This window comes from Borostomias antarcticus, assembly GCF_949987555.1.
Source record: "Borostomias antarcticus genome assembly, chromosome: 1".
Lineage (NCBI taxonomy): Eukaryota > Metazoa > Chordata > Actinopteri > Stomiiformes > Stomiidae > Borostomias > Borostomias antarcticus.
Genome location: NC_140234.1, coordinates 17,505,575 through 17,528,207, shown reverse-complemented (window position 1 = coordinate 17,528,207; position 22,633 = coordinate 17,505,575). Strand labels below are relative to the sequence as shown.

Sequence of the window (22,633 nt, the reverse complement as noted above, 5' to 3'; positions counted from 1 at the left end):
TGAGGTTTACATAAGGCCTACTCATAGCATACAATATAAAGAATTTAAAAAAAATTGCCTCACTTGACGAATTGTGACAAATATCCTAGTACCTCAAGCCCTACGTGTGGGGCCATGGTGCAGAGGATGAGTACCCTATGCTCGGTGGGGGCAAACAGCTTCAGGGTGCTTAAACCAGGTACAGTGGCCCAGAAGGCCAGGAGAACCACAATAGTCTTGACTTGGAGGCAAGAGAGACAGATGACAAAGCTGATCATGGGTTAGACCACACCCAAGACACAGACCACTGTTCGGATATCTATAAAAAAAAAAAACAGTCCTACACCATATCCATCTAACTGGATTTAACAGTAGAAGTACTTGTTATTTACTTTTCCAGTCCATGTTATAGCCTCATTCACTGCCTTTTCCCCATACACTTGCACAAGATGACACTCACAAGATCCTCAGTCTTGGACCCCTTGTCACACCGTTGCCATCAAGAAGACATTATCGCAGCATCAGGGCACACCAGCCGGCTGGCTGCAAGACAGTTTTTTTCTGCAGGCTATCAGACTGTTGGAATCCTGAGGTGTGTGCACAGTTAAATATGCCATCTGCAAATAGCGCAAAGTATGTCCACAATGTAGGTTTGAAATAGGTTTGAAATGAAAATAATGTATCATCATGTGGCTGAGTAGTGTACAGTTATATGTATATACTGTATGCCATCAGTCTGTAATGTATTAAAGGGGTAGTTTGCTATGTTTGACACTTGTGGTCTCTCTGCCATGAACCTGAAACAGAGACCATCATTTCACTGATCGTTCCAGTATTGAGCTAGCTGCAGTTTATCTGCAGGCTCTCACTGGGCTACAATGGAAGTCAATGGGGCATACGTAAATGTGTTGAAAAACTATGATGAATGTGCTTTTCTGAGACGGGAAGCACAGGGTGTAATCTTACCAGTCTTAGTAGGCTCCTGTGAAATGTTTTGCAATCCGAAAATGTTTAGGTGTTTGGCATGACTTAGACGTTAGTGGTTACATTGTTTATACTTGCTACTTTGTTGTTACCTCGACTGCGCTGTAACTTTTGTTGTTTTTTATGTGAGTAAATAGCTACAGTAGACTCGACTCGCCTTACGTATACCGTCTCCCCGTTATTGTACTCCCACAATTGGTGACCCCGACGTTCTCATCAGCAGTGGCTAAGCATGGTGTGGAGCACTACATCACCACCACCGGCCCCCCAGTCCACGCGTGTGCTCAGCGCCTCGACTCGGCTAAGCTCGCCATCGCCAGGGAGGAGTTCACAACCATGGAGTGCCTCGGCGTCGCGCCGCTCGGACAGCGCATGGACCTCCCCCCTGCACTTGGTCATGAAGGCAGATGGTGGTTGGCGCCCCTGCTGTGATTTTCGCCGCCTGAACAATGCAACAACCCCTGACCGGTACCCCGTTCCGCACATACAAGATTTCTCTGTCCACCTGGCAGGCGGCACTATTTTTTCCAAGGTAGATTTGGTGCGCGGCTACCACCAGGTAGTGGTCCTGCCCCAAGACAGCGGTCATTACGCCATTCGCTCTCTTCGAGTTTCTCCGGATGCCATTTGGCCTCAAGGGAGCGGCACAGACATTCCAGCGGCTTATGGACTCTGTGTTGCGCGACATGCCGTTCTTGTTTGTTTATTTGGACGACATTCTCGTGGCCAGCGTGTCCACGGAGGAGCACATGACACACCTCCAGCAGTTGTTCGAGCGGCTCATTATGCACGGTCTCATCATCAACTCAGCCAAGTGCCAGTTCGGCCTCTCATCCATCGATTTCCTCGGGCACTCTCCGCAGGGGGCCGTTCCACTTCCCACCAGAGTGGACGCTGTCGCCAGTTTCCCTCGCCCCCGTACTGTGAGATCCCTGCAGGAGTTCCTGGGCATGGTGAACTTTTACAACAGGTTCATTCCCCATGCAGCTCACCTCAAGCGGCCCTTGTACGAGGCCCTGAGGGGGAAGGACTCTAAGGATGAGGTGGACTGGCCTCCTGAGATGGATAACACTTTTAAAAACCCCAAGGCTGCGCTGGCCAATGCTGCATTATTGGCACACCCATCTCCGACTGCAACAGTCGCCCTCACGATGGATGCCTCAGACTACGCAGTCGGGGCAGTGTGCGAGCAGTGGGTGGGCGGTGCCTGGCAACCACTCGCCTTCTTCAGTAAACAGCTTCGGGACAATGAGACAGCACCTTCGACCGGGAGCTCCTCGGTCTCTTCCTCGCCACCCGCCACTTCAGGTTTCTGTTGGAGGGCCGCCGTTTCACTGCCTTCGTCGACCACAAGCCACTAACATTCGCCATGGCCAAGACTTCTAAACCGTGGCCCCTGCGCCAGCAGCGTCAGCTCTCCGCCATCTCTGAGTTCACCACAGACATCCAGCATGTGGCTGGAAAGGACAATCTGGTGGCTGACTGCCTCTCCCGAGTGGTGGTGGGATCCGTGCATTTGGGGATTGACTACACTGCCATGGCCGCAGACCAGGCTACGGACTCAGACATTCAGGCCTACCGCACGACCACTACCGGGTTGTGGTTGGAAGACGTGGTGTTTGATGCTAACACAATGCTCTTCTGTGACATATCCATGGACCAACCCCGCCCCATGGTGCCCACAGACTGGTGGCACCGCATTTTTGATGCTGTTCCCATCCTGGTGTGAAGGCGTCTATTAGGCTGGTGGCGACTAAGTTTGTCTGGCCCGGCCTCAAGAAAGACATCAAGACCTGGGCTGGCTCCTCTGTGGTGTGCCAGCGCGCTAAGGTGCACTGTCATACAAAAGCCCCTTTGGCGCCGTTTCTAGTGCTTCGTGTTTCGACCATCTGAACGTGGACCTGGTGGACCCCCTGCCCCCCTCCCATGGTTTCACTCACCTTCTCACCATGGTGGACAGGACCACCAGGTGGCCAGAAGTTGTTCCTCTCTCCTAAACTACATCTGCTGAGGTGGCCCGGGCATTCATCGGGTCCTGGGTTGCCCGTTTTGGCACACCTGCTGACCTCACCTCCGACAGGGGCCCGCAGTTCACATCTGAACTCTGGACTGCAGTTGCTGAGGGCCTGGAGGTTAAACTCCACCGCACCACAGCATACAACCCACAAGGCAATGGACTGTGCGAGCGGTTTCATCACTCAATGAAAGCCACACTTCGGGCCAGCCTCACGGACAGCAACTGGGTCAATCGCCTCCTGTGGGTCATGCTCGGCCTACGCTCTGCCCCGAAGGAAGACCTCCAGTCCTCATCTGCTGAGCTGGTATATGGCCAGCCACTGCGGGTTCCGGGGGAGTTTCTTCCGGATGCAGCCACTCCCTGGTCTACCTCTCATCGGACTGGGCCCCAGGAAGGCGCCAAGGCTTTTGCGCCGGTCCCCACATCTCACTACTGCCTCCCTCAGTACTACGTTCCCAAGGATCTGATGTCGGCCAGAGATGTCTTCATCCGCCACGACGGCCACCATACCCCTCTGCAGCCTCCCTACGACGGGCCCTTCCTCGTCCTGGAGACGGGGCCCAAGAACTTTGTGGTGGACATGGGGGGTAAGCCATGGCGGGTCGCAGTGGACCGTCTCAAGCCTGCCCATTTGGATCTGGACAGACCAGTTGACCTGGCCCTGCCCCCGCGGCGGGGTCGCCCACCTGCTCAGGCCTCCGGCCCGGCGCCTACCTCCACACCCATCCCTGCCCCTGTGCCTGTTAAACACAGCCACTTTGGCCGCCTTATCCCTCCCCCACCATGTTGATTTTATCCCTATGAAATGTTTGCCTGTTGGCTGTAATATTGTTGTTCTGTATTTTTTGATATGGTGAATTCTGGGGGGGGGGCTGTGTGGTGGATACACATTTGCATAGTATTGAGACATGAGTTAGGAATTCAGGACGAGAACTAACAGCTAGTTCAAATGTAGACAATTGGCAGATGTGTTTAGCTCGTGCGTTGGATACTTTCTGGGTTGCTAGGCTACGAGAGAGGAGACGTTAGTGGTTACATTGTTTATACTTGATACTTTGTTGTTACCTCGACTGCGCTGTAACTTTTGTTGTTTTTTATGTGAGAGTAAATAGCTAGGCTCGACTCGCCTTACGTCTACCATCTCCCCATTATTGTACTCCCACAATACTGTATATATCATTATAGCTTGAGGGAAATACACTGGAGGACACTTTCTAGAGTTATCTTATCGGGAGTACACATTGGCACAGCACCAGCTAGCCTAACTACTGTAACTTCGGCTGGCTTCGCTATCAATGTTAGCCAGCTAGCTAACGATATAACTAACGAAGTAACCCCCTGCATTTAGCTAATAAGAGCTGCTTACCCGTCTAACAGAAAACAAGTCAACTCCTCTACCATTATCTTAGCTTCTCACTTTGAGTCAGTTTTATTGCACTCTCCACAGATATGGCAACTTGTGTATAGAGGGCCTAACCACCCGCATTGTTGGTTGAGGGGTACCCACCTCCCCCCAACGCCACCCCCACAGCCCAAAGGTTGACGCCCAGAAACGTGCTGAAGAATGAACAACAACAAAGCACAGCCAGACGGAGGGGCCTCTGAAGGTAAACACACCATCACACATTCTAGTGAAGCCTAAGTGATCATTGAGAGGAATTATTTTTGTATGACTCTATACTTTATTTTTTAAGAAAATCCTACTAAGTGGGGGGCCCTTAGTAGGATGTCCCCAAAACGGCGGTGATCACTCCATTTGGACTGTTTGAGTTCATACACATGCCGCTCGATGACACATACCTTCCAGTGCCTCATGGACTCATTGCTATGGGACCGTCTTCCGTCTGCATCTAGACAACATCCTTGTAGCCAGCACCTCCAAAGCGGAACACCTGTCCCACCTCTGGGCTCTCTTCGAGCGGTTCAGCCAACACAAGCTGATCGTCAACCCAGCTAAGTGCCTTTTTGGCCTGATCAACTTCCTCAAGCACCGAGTCACCAAAGACGGGGCAGCCCCGCTCCTGTCAAAGGTGGATGCCGTTAGAACATTTCCATGCCTGCTCACAGCCCAGTAGAGGTGTACCGAGATGTCATTAACTGTATTTGTATTTCAACCAACAAAATTATCTGTATCTGCATTTGTATCCGGATATGAATACCACCACTTCCCCCCGAGCTGCTCAACTCATGCAGCCCCTGTAATGACGCCTTGAATAGGCAATAGACTGAACTGTGGAGAGGGACAAGGCGTTTGTGGATGTCAAGGCTGCTCTGGCTAACGCAGCTACGTTGGCGAAACCCGTCACCTACGGTGCCAATCGCCTTCACCATGAACTCTTCGAACTACACCATTGGCGTGGTGCACGAGCAGTGGGTGGGAGGTACCTGGCAGCATCTTGCCTTCTTCAGTCTTCAGTAAACCCTCAGGTAACAGAAATACAGCACCTTCGATTGCAAGCTCCTCGTCCTCTTGCTCACCATTCAACAATTCTGTTTCCTGATAGAAAGTTACAGCACTCACAACATTCGTGGACCACATACCTCTCACTTTCGCCATGTCAAAGGTGACTGAACCATGGTCCACCCACCAGCAGCGGCAGCTCTTCTACATATCAGAGTTCGCCACTGGCATCCAGCATGCTGCTGACACAAAAAAGCTGACTGCCTCTCCTGGGCCAGCATGGGGCCATCCTCTTGGGACTCGACTAGGGATGAAACGGTTTCCCGTTTGCGGTAAACCACGGTAAAAATTCCCGACGGTTAGGGATGGGTATCGTGCGGATTTTATCGATACTGGTATAAATACTGATACTGCTTATCGATACCGGTACTTATCGATACTCTTATTAATAAGGGCGAGGCAATGCAAGTTTATTTGTATACTGTAGCACATTTCAGCAACAAGGCAATTTAAAGTGCTTTACATGAGACATTAAAGGGCAATGCTCGTTTTTGACAACCTGGACCTTATTTACGAGATTTATAAGAAGTTTGACTGACCGAGATCACTTTTGTGTAGTTCGGAGGCCTGTAGAAGAAATTTAAAATCCAGCGCGAGCCAGTATATCCATGTAATGACGGTGATCAGGGCACCGAGAATGCAGTTTCTCAAAATCTATTTTCGGCCGCTAAACGGTTGTTTTCATCAATCAGATTGGATGAATCGACAGTTGAGATTCCTCAACGCGAGGCATTGTTGTGGTTTTCAAATACGGGGTCTTTAGCCTCTGTAATATGATCTTTACACGCCTTTCCCCACTTGCTCCAGCACGCATGCGAACAGGCCAGCGCGCAGACTGGCTATTCTCCGGCTCACATTCTCTTGGATATACTAGCTCGCGCTGGATTTTAAATTTCTTCTACAGGCCTCCGAACTACACAAAAGTGATCTCGGTGAGTCAAACTTCTTATAATATGTCGTAAATAAGGTCCAGGTTGTCAAAAACGAGCATTGCCCTTTAAAAGCATCAAGACAAAGTGCAACACAAAAAAGGTCATATAAAGCAAAATGCAAAAAAGGACACTCTTTTCTTTAAAACATACTGAAACCTTCTCTCTCTCCACTCACTTACGTACATATCCTTCAGTGCCTCAAACATCCTTTCTGAGCAAGGGACCACATCAGCTGTCAGTGGCCTACTGTTGATACTACTCTACCACTTTGGGACTCATACACTGCCTGGGTCGATGTCTCAGTTGGCCTTCATTTACCTAGTGGACTGTCACTGTTAGTGATCCCTGTGATACTTGTCCAGCCATTGCTGGATATGGCACTCATTATAGAGTTTATAAGCTGCAATATTGTCTAAGGCCGCCTAAGGTGCTAGCTTTATCAAACGATAGCATGAGTGCGTTCAAACAGCCGGAACATGGGGTCGTTATGTTCATGGGAGCAGGCTGGGTAAACAGTCCAGACTGGCCAGACAACCTTGCCTTGCTCAGGTGCAAGGTTAAAATAGTTTTGCCTTTTTCATTCGTTTTTATTTATATATCGTTTTAACTTATTATTTACAATTTCAGTTTAGTTTTGATTAGTTTTTAAAGCAGGTTTGCTAGTTTAGTTTAGTTTTTAGTTTTTGAAAATGCTTAGTTTTGGTTTAGTTTTTATTAGTTTCAGTATTAGTTTTTTGTTTGTTTTTTGTTCTGGCTACCCCGCACTTATTGTGCTGGATTAGCATTGGAAGTATTGGAACTGATGTGTAATTTCAATTCACAGCTATTTCAGTGGCATGACTATCTTCCGTCCTACCAGTCCTGAACAGAAACAAGCCAACCACGCACATAAGCCGGGCTCGACCTGGCCTGGTTTTGTAAAGCCTAGTTTTTGTTTTTATTTCAGGTAACTGAAATGTTTTTTCACAACTTTTTTTTTTTTTTTACTATAATAACTTTGGTGCAAGGAGGTGGAGAGGGGACATGTAGCCTACTAAAATGTTGAAGTCTAATGTTCTGATAGCCATAGACTACTGTAAGATCACTGACCTGTATAAATACCCAGGAAGAAATAACAACTGCTATTTTCTTTCCCATTACATTTTGCTATTTATTTCAATGACATTGACCAGAGGACATAACAGGAGGTTCACATTAGGCATACTCATATCATGCAGTATCCCTAATGAATCCTGCATCACTTTAAGAAAAATGCTTCAAAGTGTCTCTCCACCCCTGTCCCCTGGCCTTCCCTATGCCCACATGGCACTTGATGTGCCAAGGTCCTGCCCATCAGTTAGATTAGAAAATGACATCATCGCCACAGAGTTTGGTATATCGCTCTATAAAACCAAGGGATATAGAAAAAAGTGACAGAGAGAGAGAGAGAGAGATAGAAGGAAGTCATGAGGATCTCTCAGGGTAACTACCTCTACCTTTCTCTCACCCTTCTAACGGCCTCCTCCTCCTCCTCTCTGTCCTCCTCCTCCTGTCGTTTGAGGGAGCAGTTCCACCTGAACGGGATGTACCAGGAGGGGGACGTGGTTCTGGGTGGACTGTTCGAGGTCCACTTCTCCACCACATTCCCAGAGCTGTCCTTCACCTCCAAGCCACAACAGCCCAGCTGCCAGGGGTGAGTGATGCCCACGCTAGTCTCTGCTATCCCAGACAAGGGGAGAGAGTCTAGGGTGGCTGAGACTGATCTCACACAGGCACAGGATGGAGTTCTGACACTGCTGATTCGATTGGAATGGGCTCGAGACATCAATTAAAATTCTGGAGAGATTTTATATTCAGTGAGATTTGTATTCAGATTGTAATCAACTGTCCTGATTTGATGAGATACAGTAGGATATGATGCCATGAGCACTAACATTTTACTCATGTTCTAATAGACATACTGATATACAAATTTGACATTGTTGTCTTTTTATGTCTGTAAAAAGATGACAGTTCATGTGGTAACAACCTCTTGTAACAGTGATCCTGTATACCTGGTTTAACAGTGATCCTGTATACCTGGTTAAACAGTGATCCTGTATACCTGGTTAAAATGTACGATGTTTATCTGTTTGCTCCCTCTCTGTCTGCTCCTTCTGTCAGTTTTGACGTAGCAGGTTACATTCAGGTCCTGACCATGGCTTTTGCAATAGAGGAGATCAACAAGAATCCAAACCTGCTGCCCAATGTAACCCTGGGATACAGTCTCTATGATAACTGCCTCAATCTGGGGGTGTCGTTCCGTGCTGCACTGTCGTTGTCCAGTGGAATAGAGGACGACTTTACATTGGAAGAGAACTGCACAGGGTCTCCCCCGGTGCTAGGAATTGTGGGGGATCCTGGGTCAACCCATTCCATTGCCATCTCCAGTGTTCTCGGTCTCTTCAGAGTACCCATGGTAAGTTATTGTCTGCTTATAGACAGTATCTAAATGATAGTGTACTTCTTGGTCTGAAGGGCTATGCTGTGAATGTTTGACTTGTATTAAACGTCATGACTTAGCCTGTGTTGGCTGTGCTTTACCTCTCAGGTGAGTTACTATGCCACCTGTTCCTGCCTGAGCGACCGACACAAGTACCCCTCCTTCTTCAGAACCATCCCCAGTGACGCCTTCCAGGTAATGACTGAGAATTAGCAGGCAGTGATGTCATTAAAGATCTGTGAACAAGTATCTGCACCAGCAGCTAAATGAGTGGAAAGTAAGTAGAAATAATTGATTTAGAAGTTAAAGCTTCAGTGTGTAACCTTTGTGCTATGAGTCTGTTATGAGCTAGCAGTGAGAAGAAATTCAATCTTCCAGGGTACATTTTTTTTCTTCACAGTCACGGCTTGTGGGTGTGGGTACACCCACTCTCCCAAATAAGACTGTAGAAGAATGCCCTGTGTTGCTGAATCTCAGCACATGCACATACTTTGAACCAGAGTGCCTGCTGTTCTATTGTAGTTCTCGAACACCAAATTGTTGATTAACTGTAGCACAGACAAACAGTGGTCTATTAATAAACTGTAAACAAACAGTTAATACAGAGCACCACATTTAATGATCCCTCTTAACTTACCAAGACATGGTTTTCACAGAGGAGTTAATTTACTGACCCCTCTTGATTTATCATTGTAATACAGAGATGAATGTTTAAAATCGTACAAACTGTAGTTTTAAAGTGTTCCTTTTGGGCTTGTTAAGAAAACACCTTATTTAAGGTGCTAATCTTCACGATTCTCCAGGTGCGTGCCATGCTCCAGATCCTAAAGAGGTTCAGTTGGACCTGGGTGGGCCTCCTGGTCAGTGATGATGACTATGGCATCCATGCAGCCCGCTCCTTCCAGCAGGACCTGGCTCGGTCTGGAGGGGGCTGTGTGGCCTATTCTGAGGTTCTGCCTGGCAACAGCGACACGGCAGAAATCAGCAGGATTGTGGGTGTGGTCCGAAGCTCCACAGCCCGTGTGGTTGTGGTGTTCTCCAACCAGGGCTACATGATCCCACTGATGAGTGAGGTAATGACAAGTAAAACACTTTGGAATGTTTGATGGAATACACTGTGAAATATGCTAATATTATTAATATATATATATACTAACCCTAACCACTTGTTGCACACCAACTTAGTTAAAAGTTTATAGTTGCTGAACATCTGTATATCATCTATAGTAGCACTCAAAACAAAAGGGAGGTAGTTTTCTTGGACATGGATGAATATCAGTGTAATATATTCCTCAATATCCAAAGGTGGTGAGACAGAATGTGACAGGGCTGCAGTGGATCGCCAGTGAGGGCTGGACTGTAGCCACAGTCCTCCATAACCCCAGGCTCATGCCCTACCTGGGGGGCACATTGGGCATCGCTATCCGCCGTGGAGAGATACCTGGGCTCAGGGACTTCATTATTCGTCTCCAGCCTGATGACAGCCCCACCAATGGCCATGGACACAGTATGGTAAAGATTCATTGTAACCTCTATATCCCAGTAATAATTGCTGTACAATCAGCTGCAATCATAAAACAGAATCCACCCTCAGCAATGTGTGCTCTCCTTGTAAGGTACATGCCCACTATTGCAGATATTAGTTGTAATCTTCCTCTTATTTTTTAAGGTCCGGCAATTTTGGGAGAAGGTATTTGGTTGTAAGTTTGAGCCTGCTGATCGGGACAGTCCTGTGTGCAGTGGACAGGAGGATCTTAGAAGTGTGGAGTCGGTATATCTGGATGTTTCTGATCTAAGGGGAGAGTATAATGTGTACAAGGCAGTGTACGCCCTGGCCCATGCCCTCCATGACCTGCTGCAGTGTATGCCAGGGAGAGGGTCCTTTCAAGGAAACAGTTGTGCTAGCCTGCACAGAGTGGAGCCATGGCAGGTGAGGAAGTTACACCACATACTGTACACACACACACACACACACATACACACACACACACACACACACAGACCCACACACACATTCACATACTCGTACACAGACTGGTATACACATACAGCAGAAGCCATAGACACATAAAGAGCAATGCGTGTTTCTCTTCCATCTCCCCCCTCTGGCCAGCTGGTGTACTACCTGGAGAGGGTCAACTTCACCACTGGCTTTGGCGACAGTGTCTCATTCGACGAGAATGGTGATGCCCTGCCCATCTATGATGTACTGAACTGGGCGTGGCTCCCAGACGGAGAGGTGCAGATTCAGAATGTGGGCGTGGTCGATGAGTCACGTCCGGCCGGTCATCAGCTGATGCTCGATGAGGACAGAATCTTCTGGAATTTCAAAGAGAAAAAGGTTTGTAGAAAGAAATAACTATTTAATTAAACACTGATTATTATCTATAAAAAAAAAGAAGTAATTACTGGATGCCTGCCTCGCGTGGTGCTCGTTTCATTGAACAAAAAATGTACCCTCCTTGCAGCCTCTCCGGTCAGTGTGCAGTGAGAGCTGCCCCCCAGGCACCCGTGTGGCCAGGAGGAAGGGGGAACCTGTCTGCTGCTTCGACTGCATCCCTTGTTCCGAGGGGGAGGTCAACAATAAGACTGGTGAGTGCACTGACCTGTCTGAACCCTGAGGACACTTCAGACAGTGATCAATTGTGTAGAGTGGGATTGTTTATCTGTATGGGAAAAGACATCTCTCTCTATCTCTCTCTCTCTCTCTCTCTCTCTCTCTCTCTCTCTCTCTCTTTCTCTCTCTCTCTCTCTCTCTCTCTCTTTCTCTCTCTCTCAGACTCCACTGAGTGCTCTAGGTGTCCTGAGGACTTCTGGTCCAGCCCCCAGCGCGACAGCTGTGTCGCCAAGGGGGTGGAGTTCCTCTCCTACCATGAACCCCTAGGCATCTCCTTGACAGCCATCTCGCTGTTAGGCACCTTCGTCACCGCCATAGTCCTTGGAATCTTCATTCACCACCGGAACACGCCCGTGGTGCGCGCCAACAACTCTGAACTCAGCTTCCTGCTTTTGCTGTCTCTCAAACTCTGCTTCCTGTGCTCGCTTCTCTTCATTGGAAGGCCCAGGCTGTGGACATGCCAACTGAGGCATGCAGCATTTGGGATAAGCTTTGTGCTGTGTGTCTCCTGTATCCTGGTGAAGACCATGGTGGTTCTAGCTGTGTTCAGGGCCTCTAAACCAGGGGGTGAAGCCAGCCTGAAGTGGTTCGGTCCTGGGCAGCAGAGAGGGACTGTCCTGACTCTCACCTCTGTCCAAACTGCCATCTGCATGGCCTGGCTGCTGTCAGCGTCACCCACACCAAATAAAAACACACTCTACCAGAGTGATAAGATAGTGTATGAGTGTGTAGTTGGGTCAGTGGCTGGGTTTGCTGCGCTGCTGGGATACATTGGCCTGCTGGCTATCCTTAGCTTCCTCCTGGCCTTCCTGGCTCGGAACCTTCCAGACAACTTTAACGAGGCCAAATTGATCACCTTCAGCATGCTTGTTTTCTGTGCTGTGTGGGTGGCCTTCGTCCCTGCCTATGTCAGCTCCCCAGGGAAGTATGCAGATGTGGTGGAGGTTTTCGCCATTCTGGCCTCCAGCTTTGGTCTGCTGGTGGCGCTGTTTGGGCCAAAGTGTTACATCATCCTGCTGAGGCCAGAGAAAAACACCAAGAAGGCCATCATGGGTCGGGCCACACCCAAGACATAGAGACTATTTGGATATAGAATTTAACCGTCCAAACCATCCCTGATCTGACAAAACTGGATTGGTAACAGTTGTGAAGGCAGGTGGGCTACACGTTTTGAACAATACAGTCTGTTATTATATTAGAGATTATCTCGGGGAGGAGAGGAAGAGAGGCTGCAGTTAGAGGATCGAAACAGGCCTAGATACTACTTAAAGGGCACTCCAAGATTTTGAACATTAAATTTCAAGTTCAAACTTTGTCACATATGTATTGAATAAAGTGAAATGCTTGTGCAGAGCATTCTCACACACAGAGAAGACACCCAACACCAACGGACATTACATACAACAGAGTTTATATGACACTAGAAAAGTTTTCTAACCTCCCTTCATAGGATCTGAAGAGCCCCAGAGCGGGGGTCAGCTCAGAGAATGGGGAGACCACAGTGGTCACACTTGGAAGTGGTACAGGTTGTTGGACGAGGCGATGGGGGCCAGCCACGTTATTGCCCCAGTGGTCTTCATCTCCTCGTCCGCCCTGTACCCTTCATCGGCTGTGGCCTCCCCTCCCTCTGCGCTGACCCCATCCCCACCTGCAGACAGAGACAGAGCGAGGACAGGGAGACGAGAGGAGAGGCGATCTAGGAGTGGGGAGTTGGAGGAGATGTGGAAGATGATGGAAAGTAACAAGCTGGAAGAAGAGAAGAAGGAGAATGAGAGAGAGATTGAGGAGAGAAAAAGAGAGAAGGAGAAGGAGGCGGCTTACAGGGAGGAGCTGATGGAAATGAAGATGGGTTGCGAGAGAGAGAGGGCAGCGGAGAGAGAGAGGTGGGAAAGGGAGAAAGCTGAAATAGAGAAGGAAAAGAAAGCGGAAAGAGAGAGGTGGGAGAGGGAGAGAGCAGAAATGAAGAAAGAGAGAAGTGAAGAGCAGGACAGATGGTAGAAAGAAAGAGAAGACAGAGGGAGAAAGAGAAGACAGAGAGAGAAAGAGAAGACAGAGAAAGAGAAGACAGAGAAAGAGAAGACAGAGAGAGAAAGAGGAGAAAGAGAAAGAGAAGACAGAGAGAGAAAGAGGAGAAAGAGAAGACAGAGAGAGAAAGAGGAGAAAGAGAAAGAGAAGAAAGAGGAGAAAGAGAAGACAGAGAGAGAAAGAGAAGACAGAGGGAGTGCAGGAAAAGGGAGGAGAGGCTTATGAAGTTGCTGGAGGGAGCCTTATTTAAATAGTTTCCTTTTTTATCTTTTAAGTTTTGTGTTTTGTTAATTTATTTATTAAACTAACAATTAATTAATTAACAATTACATTGGCCTCTTGTCTCATTCCTTTTAATGTATGCCCAGTCAAAAGAGAGCAAACGTCCCTCTTCCTAATGTCATTCCTCCTGTTCACTGAGTGATTAGACCCTCCAAGTTACATGACATGGATCTTAATGGACAAGCATGTCTGATGCCCTCAATGTGTAGGTGTACAGTAAGTAGATACTTCTGTTTGGTATAAATACTATACAAAAAGAGGGAATTTTACATGTAGTGGTATGTATAACGAACATTTCACGAAATTCAACAAACATTTTACTTTATAAATTTGTATTACACCATGGTCTTCAGAAATATACTTTACTTTGAATTGTTTAAATTCCAGTACACAAAGACGAGCACCTGTGTGTGAATGACAAGACAGACCATTGTAAAGCGTGGGTGCTGAGAAAAGCGCTATATAAATGCAATTAATTATTATTAATTGTTATTATTAGCACCTCCATGGTCTTGCCCCATCCCTGGAGGTGACCACTCTTCAGGGTAGCCGTGAGGTTGGTTAGAGTCTGTCTGGACAATCTGAAGTCCCTCCTGGTGTCACCGCCCTCAAATTAGGTCCTCAACAGAGGGACATGGAGGTTCACCTGGGCATAGGGACCTCTGGCTTCCATGCGGGCGCGGAGTAGGGAACATTTAGGGCCAACTTTAACTCATTTGTGCTGATGGCATATCTTTATTTAGCAATATAATACTAGATACATTTAGTTCTAAGTTACAGATAATGATGTCTGTAAGTTACAGATAATGATGTCTGTACAAATCAGGGGGTGCAGTGAAGTAAATGAGGCTGGGATTTTACTATTTTCTAATCACTTGTATTAATCAATGAAGGGAAACAAGGGGAGATAAACTCCGCTTGGCAGAGTTTAACTAGCTAGATAGGTTAACTATACCATTACATTTGCACAAGGGGTGTAACGCTAGTGTTACGTGGGTGGTGGATTATGCTAATCAAGTGCTAGCTAGCTAACATTAACGTTAATATTTACCTCAGCCTCTAGTAGGACGAGAAGCAATCACATGATTGCTCCTCTCCTTGCAGCACGAACACGCCGTCTTCTCCTGGCGGCAGCAGCTACGCTCAAAACGGGTGGGAAAGGCAACATTTTTTTATGTATGATGAGGGTATGATGAAAACAGCCGTACGTAGCTACGCACCACCGTCATTTCCGCTGGAGAGTCAAAGTAGTATACTACATTTATTTTGCATACTGCATGGAGTAGTAGGTACTATACAGTGGGTACTATATAGTAGGCAGTAGGCCGTATGCACATTCGGACACGGCCACAGTCTATCTAAGCCTGTTGCTGCCCTCCCGTGGCCGAAAACGGGAAATGCAGTGTATCTGCCTCTTGTGGTAGCAACATAGAACTGCAGCTCAACAACGGGACAGAGGCAGCCAGGGAGGAAGCCAGGGAGGAAGCCAGGGAGGAAGCCAGGGAGGAAGCCAGGGAGGAAGCCAGGGAGGAAGCCAGGGAGGAAGCCAGGGAGGGAGCCAGGAAGGGACTGACAACCCGACATTTGCTATCCTAGGTGCGCTGACTTACAGCCATGCACAAAAATATGTAAACAAGAATCAATTACCAATTCAAAAAGTTTCTGAAAATATAAAAACAGTTACATACTGTGGTGTCCTGCTTGGTCACCAATGCTCTAAACCAACCCTTGGATACTAGAATAGGCTACCTAGTTTCAGTGTGCCTTGCAAGGCATTCTATGAGTCATAGTCCAGGTGGTGAATTGTTGAGTTGATTTGCTCACTTTTTCATAACAGTATGAAACTTGGTACATGTGTACAGTTTGGGACCCTGGTGTAGTTGGTGATACCATCTTCCCACATAGACCATACACAAACTCACTTGGGGGTCACCTGATGGACTTACAACTAACCAGATTGATCACATCCTAATCAATGGGAAGTGGCGCAGGTCCCACTGGGATGTTGGAGTTTGCTGTGGTGCGTATGCCAACAGCGACCACTACCTGGTGACAGCTAACATTAAGCTGAAGTTCAGGAATCTTTCATCTTGAAAGCTCGGGAAAGTTAAACAGCAGAGGAAATGAAAGAGACAACTCGACATCGGCAAACTGAAATGTCAGAACATCAACAAAGCGTTTGTGTTGGAGCTGAGAAATCGCTTTGGTGCTCTTGGTGCCCTGGCTGACTCAACTGATGAGGACCCCGGTATCCACACCAAATGGGAAACCCTCAAGAACACCTATGTTGAGGCCGCTACTAAGATCCTGGGCTACAGAGAAAATAAGAACAAGGAGTGGCTAGCACCTGGCACTTGGCAAAAAATAGAACAAAGACAACAACTTAAGGCCAAGATGCTGAATACCACGTCACTGAGACTCCAGAAACAGGTCCATGAAGCCTAAAGACCAAGAAAAGGAAGCAAAGAATGGCAAAAGGGCCTTTGTTGAGATGTTAGCCTGCTATGCAGAAGCTGGTAGAAAGAAGAGTGTTATATAAAATCACCAAACAGCTCTATGGCAAAAACACCAGCCAATCTGCTCCTGTAAAAGACACGGATGGTAGCAACCTGTTAACAGAGAGTGATTTTTTTCACCAAATGTTTCATTTTTTAGAGTGAATATGTGTCTATTTGCACAAGCCTGTGTGTCGTCGGGAATTTCCCTATGCTCTAAAGTGTGCTGTCTTTTTGTTTGAGCTCAAGCGCAAGGTGCAGACAGAGGGGGGAGGCAGACAGGAAGAACAGAGCGTGCTCCCTGTCCACCTGTGGAGGAGTATGCTACTGCCACCTAGGGGACATCACAGAGTATAACTCACTAATTTTTAGCCTCTGAAAGCTAAGGCCACTGATCTGCACAAAAACCCAGAAGGAAATAACAACTGCTATTGTCTCGTTTGCCTTTTGCTATTTATTTCAATGACTTTGACCAGAGGACATAAGATGAAGGTTGACATAAGGCGTACTTGCATCATACAGTATAAGGAATCCTGGAAAGTTGCATCACTTGAAGAAAAATGCTTTCAAAGTAAACAGTGTCTCCCCACCTCTATACCACGGCTTTCCTTTTCTCACCCAAGGTCCTGCCCACCAGTTATCTCCCCAGAGGTTGGATATCACTGTCTATAAAACTAAGGGGCATAGAGGAAAACTGACAGACAGAGAGAGAGAGACAGAGAGAGAGAAAGGGAGGGATATAAGGAAGTCATGAGGATCTCTCAGGGTTACCTCTACCTTTCTCTCACCCTTCTAATGGTCTCCTCCTCCTCCTCTCTGTCGTCCTCCTCCTGTGGTTTGAGGGAGCAGTTCCACCTGAACGGGATGTACCAGGAGGGGGACGTGGTTCTGGGTGGACTGTTTGCAGTCCACTTCTTCACCACATTCCCAGAGCTGTCCTTCACCTCCAAGCCACAACAGCCCAGCTGCCAGGGGTGAGTGATGCCCACGCTAGTGACAGACAGGGGGAGAGAGTCTAGGACAGCCGAGACTGCTGTCACACAGGCACTGCTGATCAGGGTGGCATGGGCTCAAGCCATCAATTCAAACAACTCTGGAGATTATATGGAATTTTGATTAAATCAGAAGTGATTTCGCATTTAGTTCATTCGGATATCAATCAACTGTCCTGATGAGAGCATAGCTGATGAGCATAGCCTTATAAGTGTCAACATTTTAGTCATGAGCTAAAAGATACACTGATATAAACATTTGACATTACTGTCTTTAAATATCTGTAAAGAAAAAAAAACTAAAAAGTTGATGTGGTGATAACGTGGTATTTTGGATAATTACGTCAACAGCGATCCTGTGTAACTACCAGGTTATAAGGTATGATTTTTATCTCTTTGCTCCTCCTCTTTCTGCTCCTTCTCTCTGTCAGTTTTGACATAGATGGTTTTATTCAGGCCCAGGCCATGGCCTTTGCAATAACAGAGATCAACAAGAACCCAAACCTGCTGTCCAATGTAACCCTGGGATACAGTCTCTATGATAACTGTCTCAAGCTAGGAGTGTCGTTCCGTGCTGCACTGTCGTTGTCCACTGGAATAGAGTACGAGTTTACATTCGAAGAGAACTGCACAGGGTCTCCCCCGGTGCTAGGAATTGTGGGGGATCCTGGGTCAACCCATTCCATTGCCATCTCCAGTGTTCTCGGTCTCTTCAGAGTACCCATGGTAAGTTATTGTCTGCTTATAGACAGTATCTAAATGATAGTGTACTTCTTGGTGTGAAGGGCTATGCTGTGAATGTGTGACTTGTATTAAACGTCATGACTCTTCCTGTGTTGGCTGTGCTTTACCTCTCAGGTGAGTTACTATGCCACCTGTTCCTGCCTGAGCGACCGACACAAGTACCCCTCCTTCTTCAGAACCATCCCCAGTGACGCCTTCCAGGTAATGACTGAGAATTAGAAGGCAGTGATGTCATTAAAGGAGTACTAAAGGGAAAAATCATGTTTAGCCCTGTTTTAAGGTTACAAACATGATTTTTCCCTTTACTACTCCTTTAAATATAGTGTATGTCAACATGTACAGTATCTGAACCAGCAGCTAAATAGCACTGCCAGTGAGTTGATAGAAAGACTTGATTTTAATTGAATTTATTTTAAATCGTACAAACTGTAGTTTTAAAGTGTTCCTTTTGGGCTTGTTAAGAAAACACCTTATTTAAGGTGCTAATCTTCACAATTCTCCAGGTGCGTGCCATGCTCCAGATCCTGAAGAGGTTCAGTTGGACCTGGGTGGGCCTCCTGGTCAGTGACGATGACTACGGCATCCATGCAGCCCGCTCCTTCCAGCAGGACCTGGCTCGGTCTGGAGGGGGCTGTGTGGCCTATTCTGAGGTTCTGCCTGGCCACAGCGATACGGCAGAATTCAGCAGGATTGTGGGTGTGGTCCGAAGCTCCACAGCCCGTGTGGTTGTGGTGTTCTCCATCCAGGGCTACATGATCCCACTGATGAATGAGGTAAAAACACTGTGGAATGTTTAATTGAATACCCTGTTAAAAGTGTGTTAAATTAAAACAAGTTAAATGTTTATAGTTGATCTATCATCAATAGCGGCACTCAAAACAAAAGTGAGGTAGTTTTGTCAACCATGGATGAATACAGTGTAATATTGCTGACGATCCACTATATCCAAAGGTGGTGAGACAGAATGTGACAGGGCTGCAGTGGATCGCCAGTGAGGGCTGGACTGTAGCCACAGTCCTCCATAACCCCAGGCTCATGCCCTACCTGGGGGGCACATTGGGCATCGCTATCCGTCGTGGAGAGATACCTGGGCTCAGGGACTTCATCATTCGTCTCCGCCCCGACGACAGCCCCACCAATGGCCATGGACACAGTATGGTAAAAATGTGTTTTTAAAACCTCTATAACACAATAATAATAAGCTGTAGCATCAACTTTAGTTAAATTATTTGAAAACAGAATCCACCCCAGTAATGCTGTAACTGCTGTCCTTAAGTAAAATCTATTATTATATTAATTGTAATCTTCCTCTTATTTTATAAGGTCAGGCAGTTTTGGGAGAAGATATTTGGTTGTAAGTTTGAGCCTGCTGATCGGGACAGTCCTGTGTGCAGTGGACAGGAGGATCTTAGAAGTGTGGAGTCAGCATATCTGGATGTTTCTGATCTAAGGCCAGAGTATAATGTGTACAAGGCAGTGTACGCCCTGGCCCATGCCCTCCATGACCTGCTGCAGTGTGTGCCAGGGAGAGGGCCCTTCAGCGAACACAGCTGTGCCAGCCTTCACAGAATGGAGCCATGGCAGGTGAGGAATATACACTAATACATACACGCATCACACACACACACACATAGACACACACACACACACACTTACACACGTAAATATTGGTATACTACACATACTAAAACAGCAGCAGCCATAGACATGAAAAGCAATATGTGTTTCTCTCCTATCTGCCCCCCCCTGGCCAGTTGGTGTACTACCTGGAGAGGGTCAACTTCACCACTGGGTTTGGTGACACCGTGTCATTTGACAAGAATGGTGATGCCCTGCCCATCTATGATGTAATGAACTGGGCGTGGCTCCCAGACGGAGAGGTGCAGATTCAGAATGTGGGCGTGGTCGATGGGTCACTTCCTGCCAGTCATCAGCTGATGCTCGATGAGGACCGAATCTACTGGAATTTCAAAGAGAAAAAGGTCAGTAGAGGGAACTAACCATTCAATTAAACATTGATTATTGTTTATTTTAAAAATCATCACAGTACGCCAGCCTTATGTGGTGCTTATACATTGAATAAATGTCCCCTGTCCCACCACCCTCCTTGCAGCCTCTCCGGTCAGTGTGCAGTGAGAGCTGCCCCCCAGGCACCCGTGTGGCCAGGAGGAAGGGGGAACCTGTCTGCTGCTTCGACTGCATCCCTTGTTCCGAGGGGGAGGTCAACAATAAGACTGGTGAGTGCACTGACCTGTCTGAACCCTGAGGACACTTCAGACAGTGATCAATTGTGTAGAGTGGGATTGTTTATCTGTATGGGAAAAGACATCTCTCTCTATCTCTCTCTCTCTCTCTCTCTTTCTCTCTCTCTCTCTCTCTTTCTCTCTCTCTCAGACTCCACTGAGTGCTCTAGGTGTCCTGAGGACTTCTGGTCCAGCCCCCAGCGCGACAGCTGTGTCGCCAAGGGGGTGGAGTTCCTCTCCTACCATGAACCCCTAGGCATCTCCTTGACAGCCATCTCGCTGTTAGGCACCTTTGTCACCGCCATAGTCCTTGGAATCTTCATTCATCACCGGAACACGCCCGTGGTGCGTGCCAACAACTCTGAACTCAGCTTCCTGCTTTTGCTGTCTCTCAAACTCTGCTTCCTGTGCTCGCTTCTCTTCATTGGGAGGCCCAGGCTGTGGACATGCCAACTGAGGCATGCAGTGTTTGGGATAAGCTTTGTGCTGTGTGTCTCCTGTATCCTGGTGAAGACCATGGTTGTTCTAGCTGTGTTCAGGGCCTCTAAACCAGGGGGTGAAGCCAGCCTGAAGTGGTTCGGTCCTGGGCAGCAGAGAGGGACAGTCCTGACTCTCACCTTAATCCAGACTGCCATCTGCATGGCCTGGCTGCTGTCAGCGTCACCCACACCAAATAAAAACACACTCTACCAGAGTGATAAGATAGTGTATGAGTGTGTAGTTGGGTCAGTGGCTGGGTTTGCTGCGCTGCTGGGATACATTGGCCTGCTGGCTATCCTCAGCTTCCTCCTGGCCTTCCTGGCTCGGAACCTTCCAGACAACTTTAACGAGGCCAAATTGATCACCTTCAGCATGCTGGTTTTCTGTGCTGTGTGGGTGGCCTTCGTCCCTGCCTATGTCAGCTCCCCAGGGAAGTATGCAGATGTGGTGGAGGTTTTCGCCATCCTGGCCTCCAGCTTTGGCCTGCTGGTGGCGCTGTTTGGGCCAAAGTGTTACATCATCCTGCTCAGGCCAGAGAAAAACACCAAGAAGGCCATCATGGGTCGGAAGTAGTAGAAGGATGCAGATGTTTCTGACTGTAACCAGAACCTTTGGTTAATCTGTGCTTAGCATTAGCTGCAATGTTACACTAAGTACATCTGAAAGCAATCTATAAAAATATCTACAGTAAAACTGCAGGTACAGTAGTTCACAGGTAGTTCACAATGCACCCATTACCAACTTGAAATGTTGTCCCTTGGGTTAGTTTGGTGGCCATCTTTGTGGCCATCTTGGATTTCTGTCGAAAATTGAAAATCAACATCACTTTTGAACTAGACATCATACTGTATGGCTGGTGTTAGTGAAACTAGGGAGATGAGGGCCTCAGTGGCTTCGGCCAGGGCAATTGTACAGCGGCTTACTAAACAGCAGTTCATGAGTCTAACTGGGTCATGGCTGGTGGTGGTGAGTTGTGCAATGGAGGTCTCCTCCATGACAAGGAGTGATTGAATAGCGCTGCAGGAGGAGAGGTTCTCCTTAGAGGCTATGTGGGCAGAACAGGGAGAGAGCGCTCAAAATTCAGCTTGAGATGAAAGAGAGGGAGCTTGAGGAGGAGGAGGAGGAGAGAGATACAGTTTCAGTGGGAGCTGAAGAAGATCTGGGCTAGGTCACGTGACGCTGAGTTTGACCTTTCTCCCGTGAGAGTGGTTAGTTGGTGTTCTGAGTTAGTACCGATTTCCTCCCTGCTGTCAGTTAATGACCCTGCAGGTGAGAGGGCGAGAGAGCCTTCTGTCCTCTCTCCTGAACCACACCGAGCGCAGGTTAATGAGAAATTGGCAGCTAGAGCCCAGGGGCCTGAGGCCGTCACTTCAGTGCAGTGGAATGATGCTAAAGGACGCTTTGAGAGTAACACCTCTCTTATTTCCTCTGGCTCTGTAGTGTTGTCAGGTACTGACTAGGGAGTTCCCTGAGGTCTTAATGGTATGTGTCGAAATGTGCGCATAGGTGGAGTCCCCTTTTGATGTAGCTTCCGGAGAGGAGCGAGAGCCCTTGGTTGGGTTGGCAAATACGTTTATGGCTCACCTAAAGGAAGTACAGTTAGTCTCAGAGATACTTTCATGGGTCACCTTAAGGATTTTGAGGGGGAGTCAGTGGTAGATCTAGCTGACTCCTTTATGTTCCACCTAGAGGCTGGTGAGGTGATTAAAGAATCACCCAGCCATGTAGTTTCATTGAAGGTTTTAGGTTGCCTGTGTGTGAACCTGCGATGAATCAACCCTATGACAACGAGGCCATTCTAGACAGTGTTGGGGTCAACAAGCCCTAAAACTGTCAACAAGTGCATCATTGTCTAGGGTTGATTCATAGCTAACACCAGAGCCTCGCCACGTAGCTCGGGAGGTAGAGTGGCCAGCTGGGG

General features: G+C 47.6%; 1 protein-coding gene across 1 annotated transcript; it reads left to right on the top strand.

The window, feature by feature from the left end:
- Positions 1–7,905: 7,905 nt before the first annotated feature.
- On the top strand, positions 7,906–21,285 carry LOC311313592 (extracellular calcium-sensing receptor-like; the record flags this gene model as incomplete). Its single annotated transcript, XM_084443754.1, has 9 exons — positions 7,906–8,045; positions 17,677–17,971; positions 18,104–18,190; positions 18,493–18,762; positions 18,941–19,147; positions 19,313–19,573; positions 19,744–19,971; positions 20,103–20,226; positions 20,384–21,285. The coding sequence occupies exons 1-9, from the start codon at positions 7,936–7,938 to the stop codon at positions 21,283–21,285; spliced, it is 2,484 nt and encodes an 827-aa protein (XP_084299880.1). The 5' UTR covers positions 7,906–7,935.
- Positions 21,286–22,633: the final 1,348 nt, after the last annotated feature.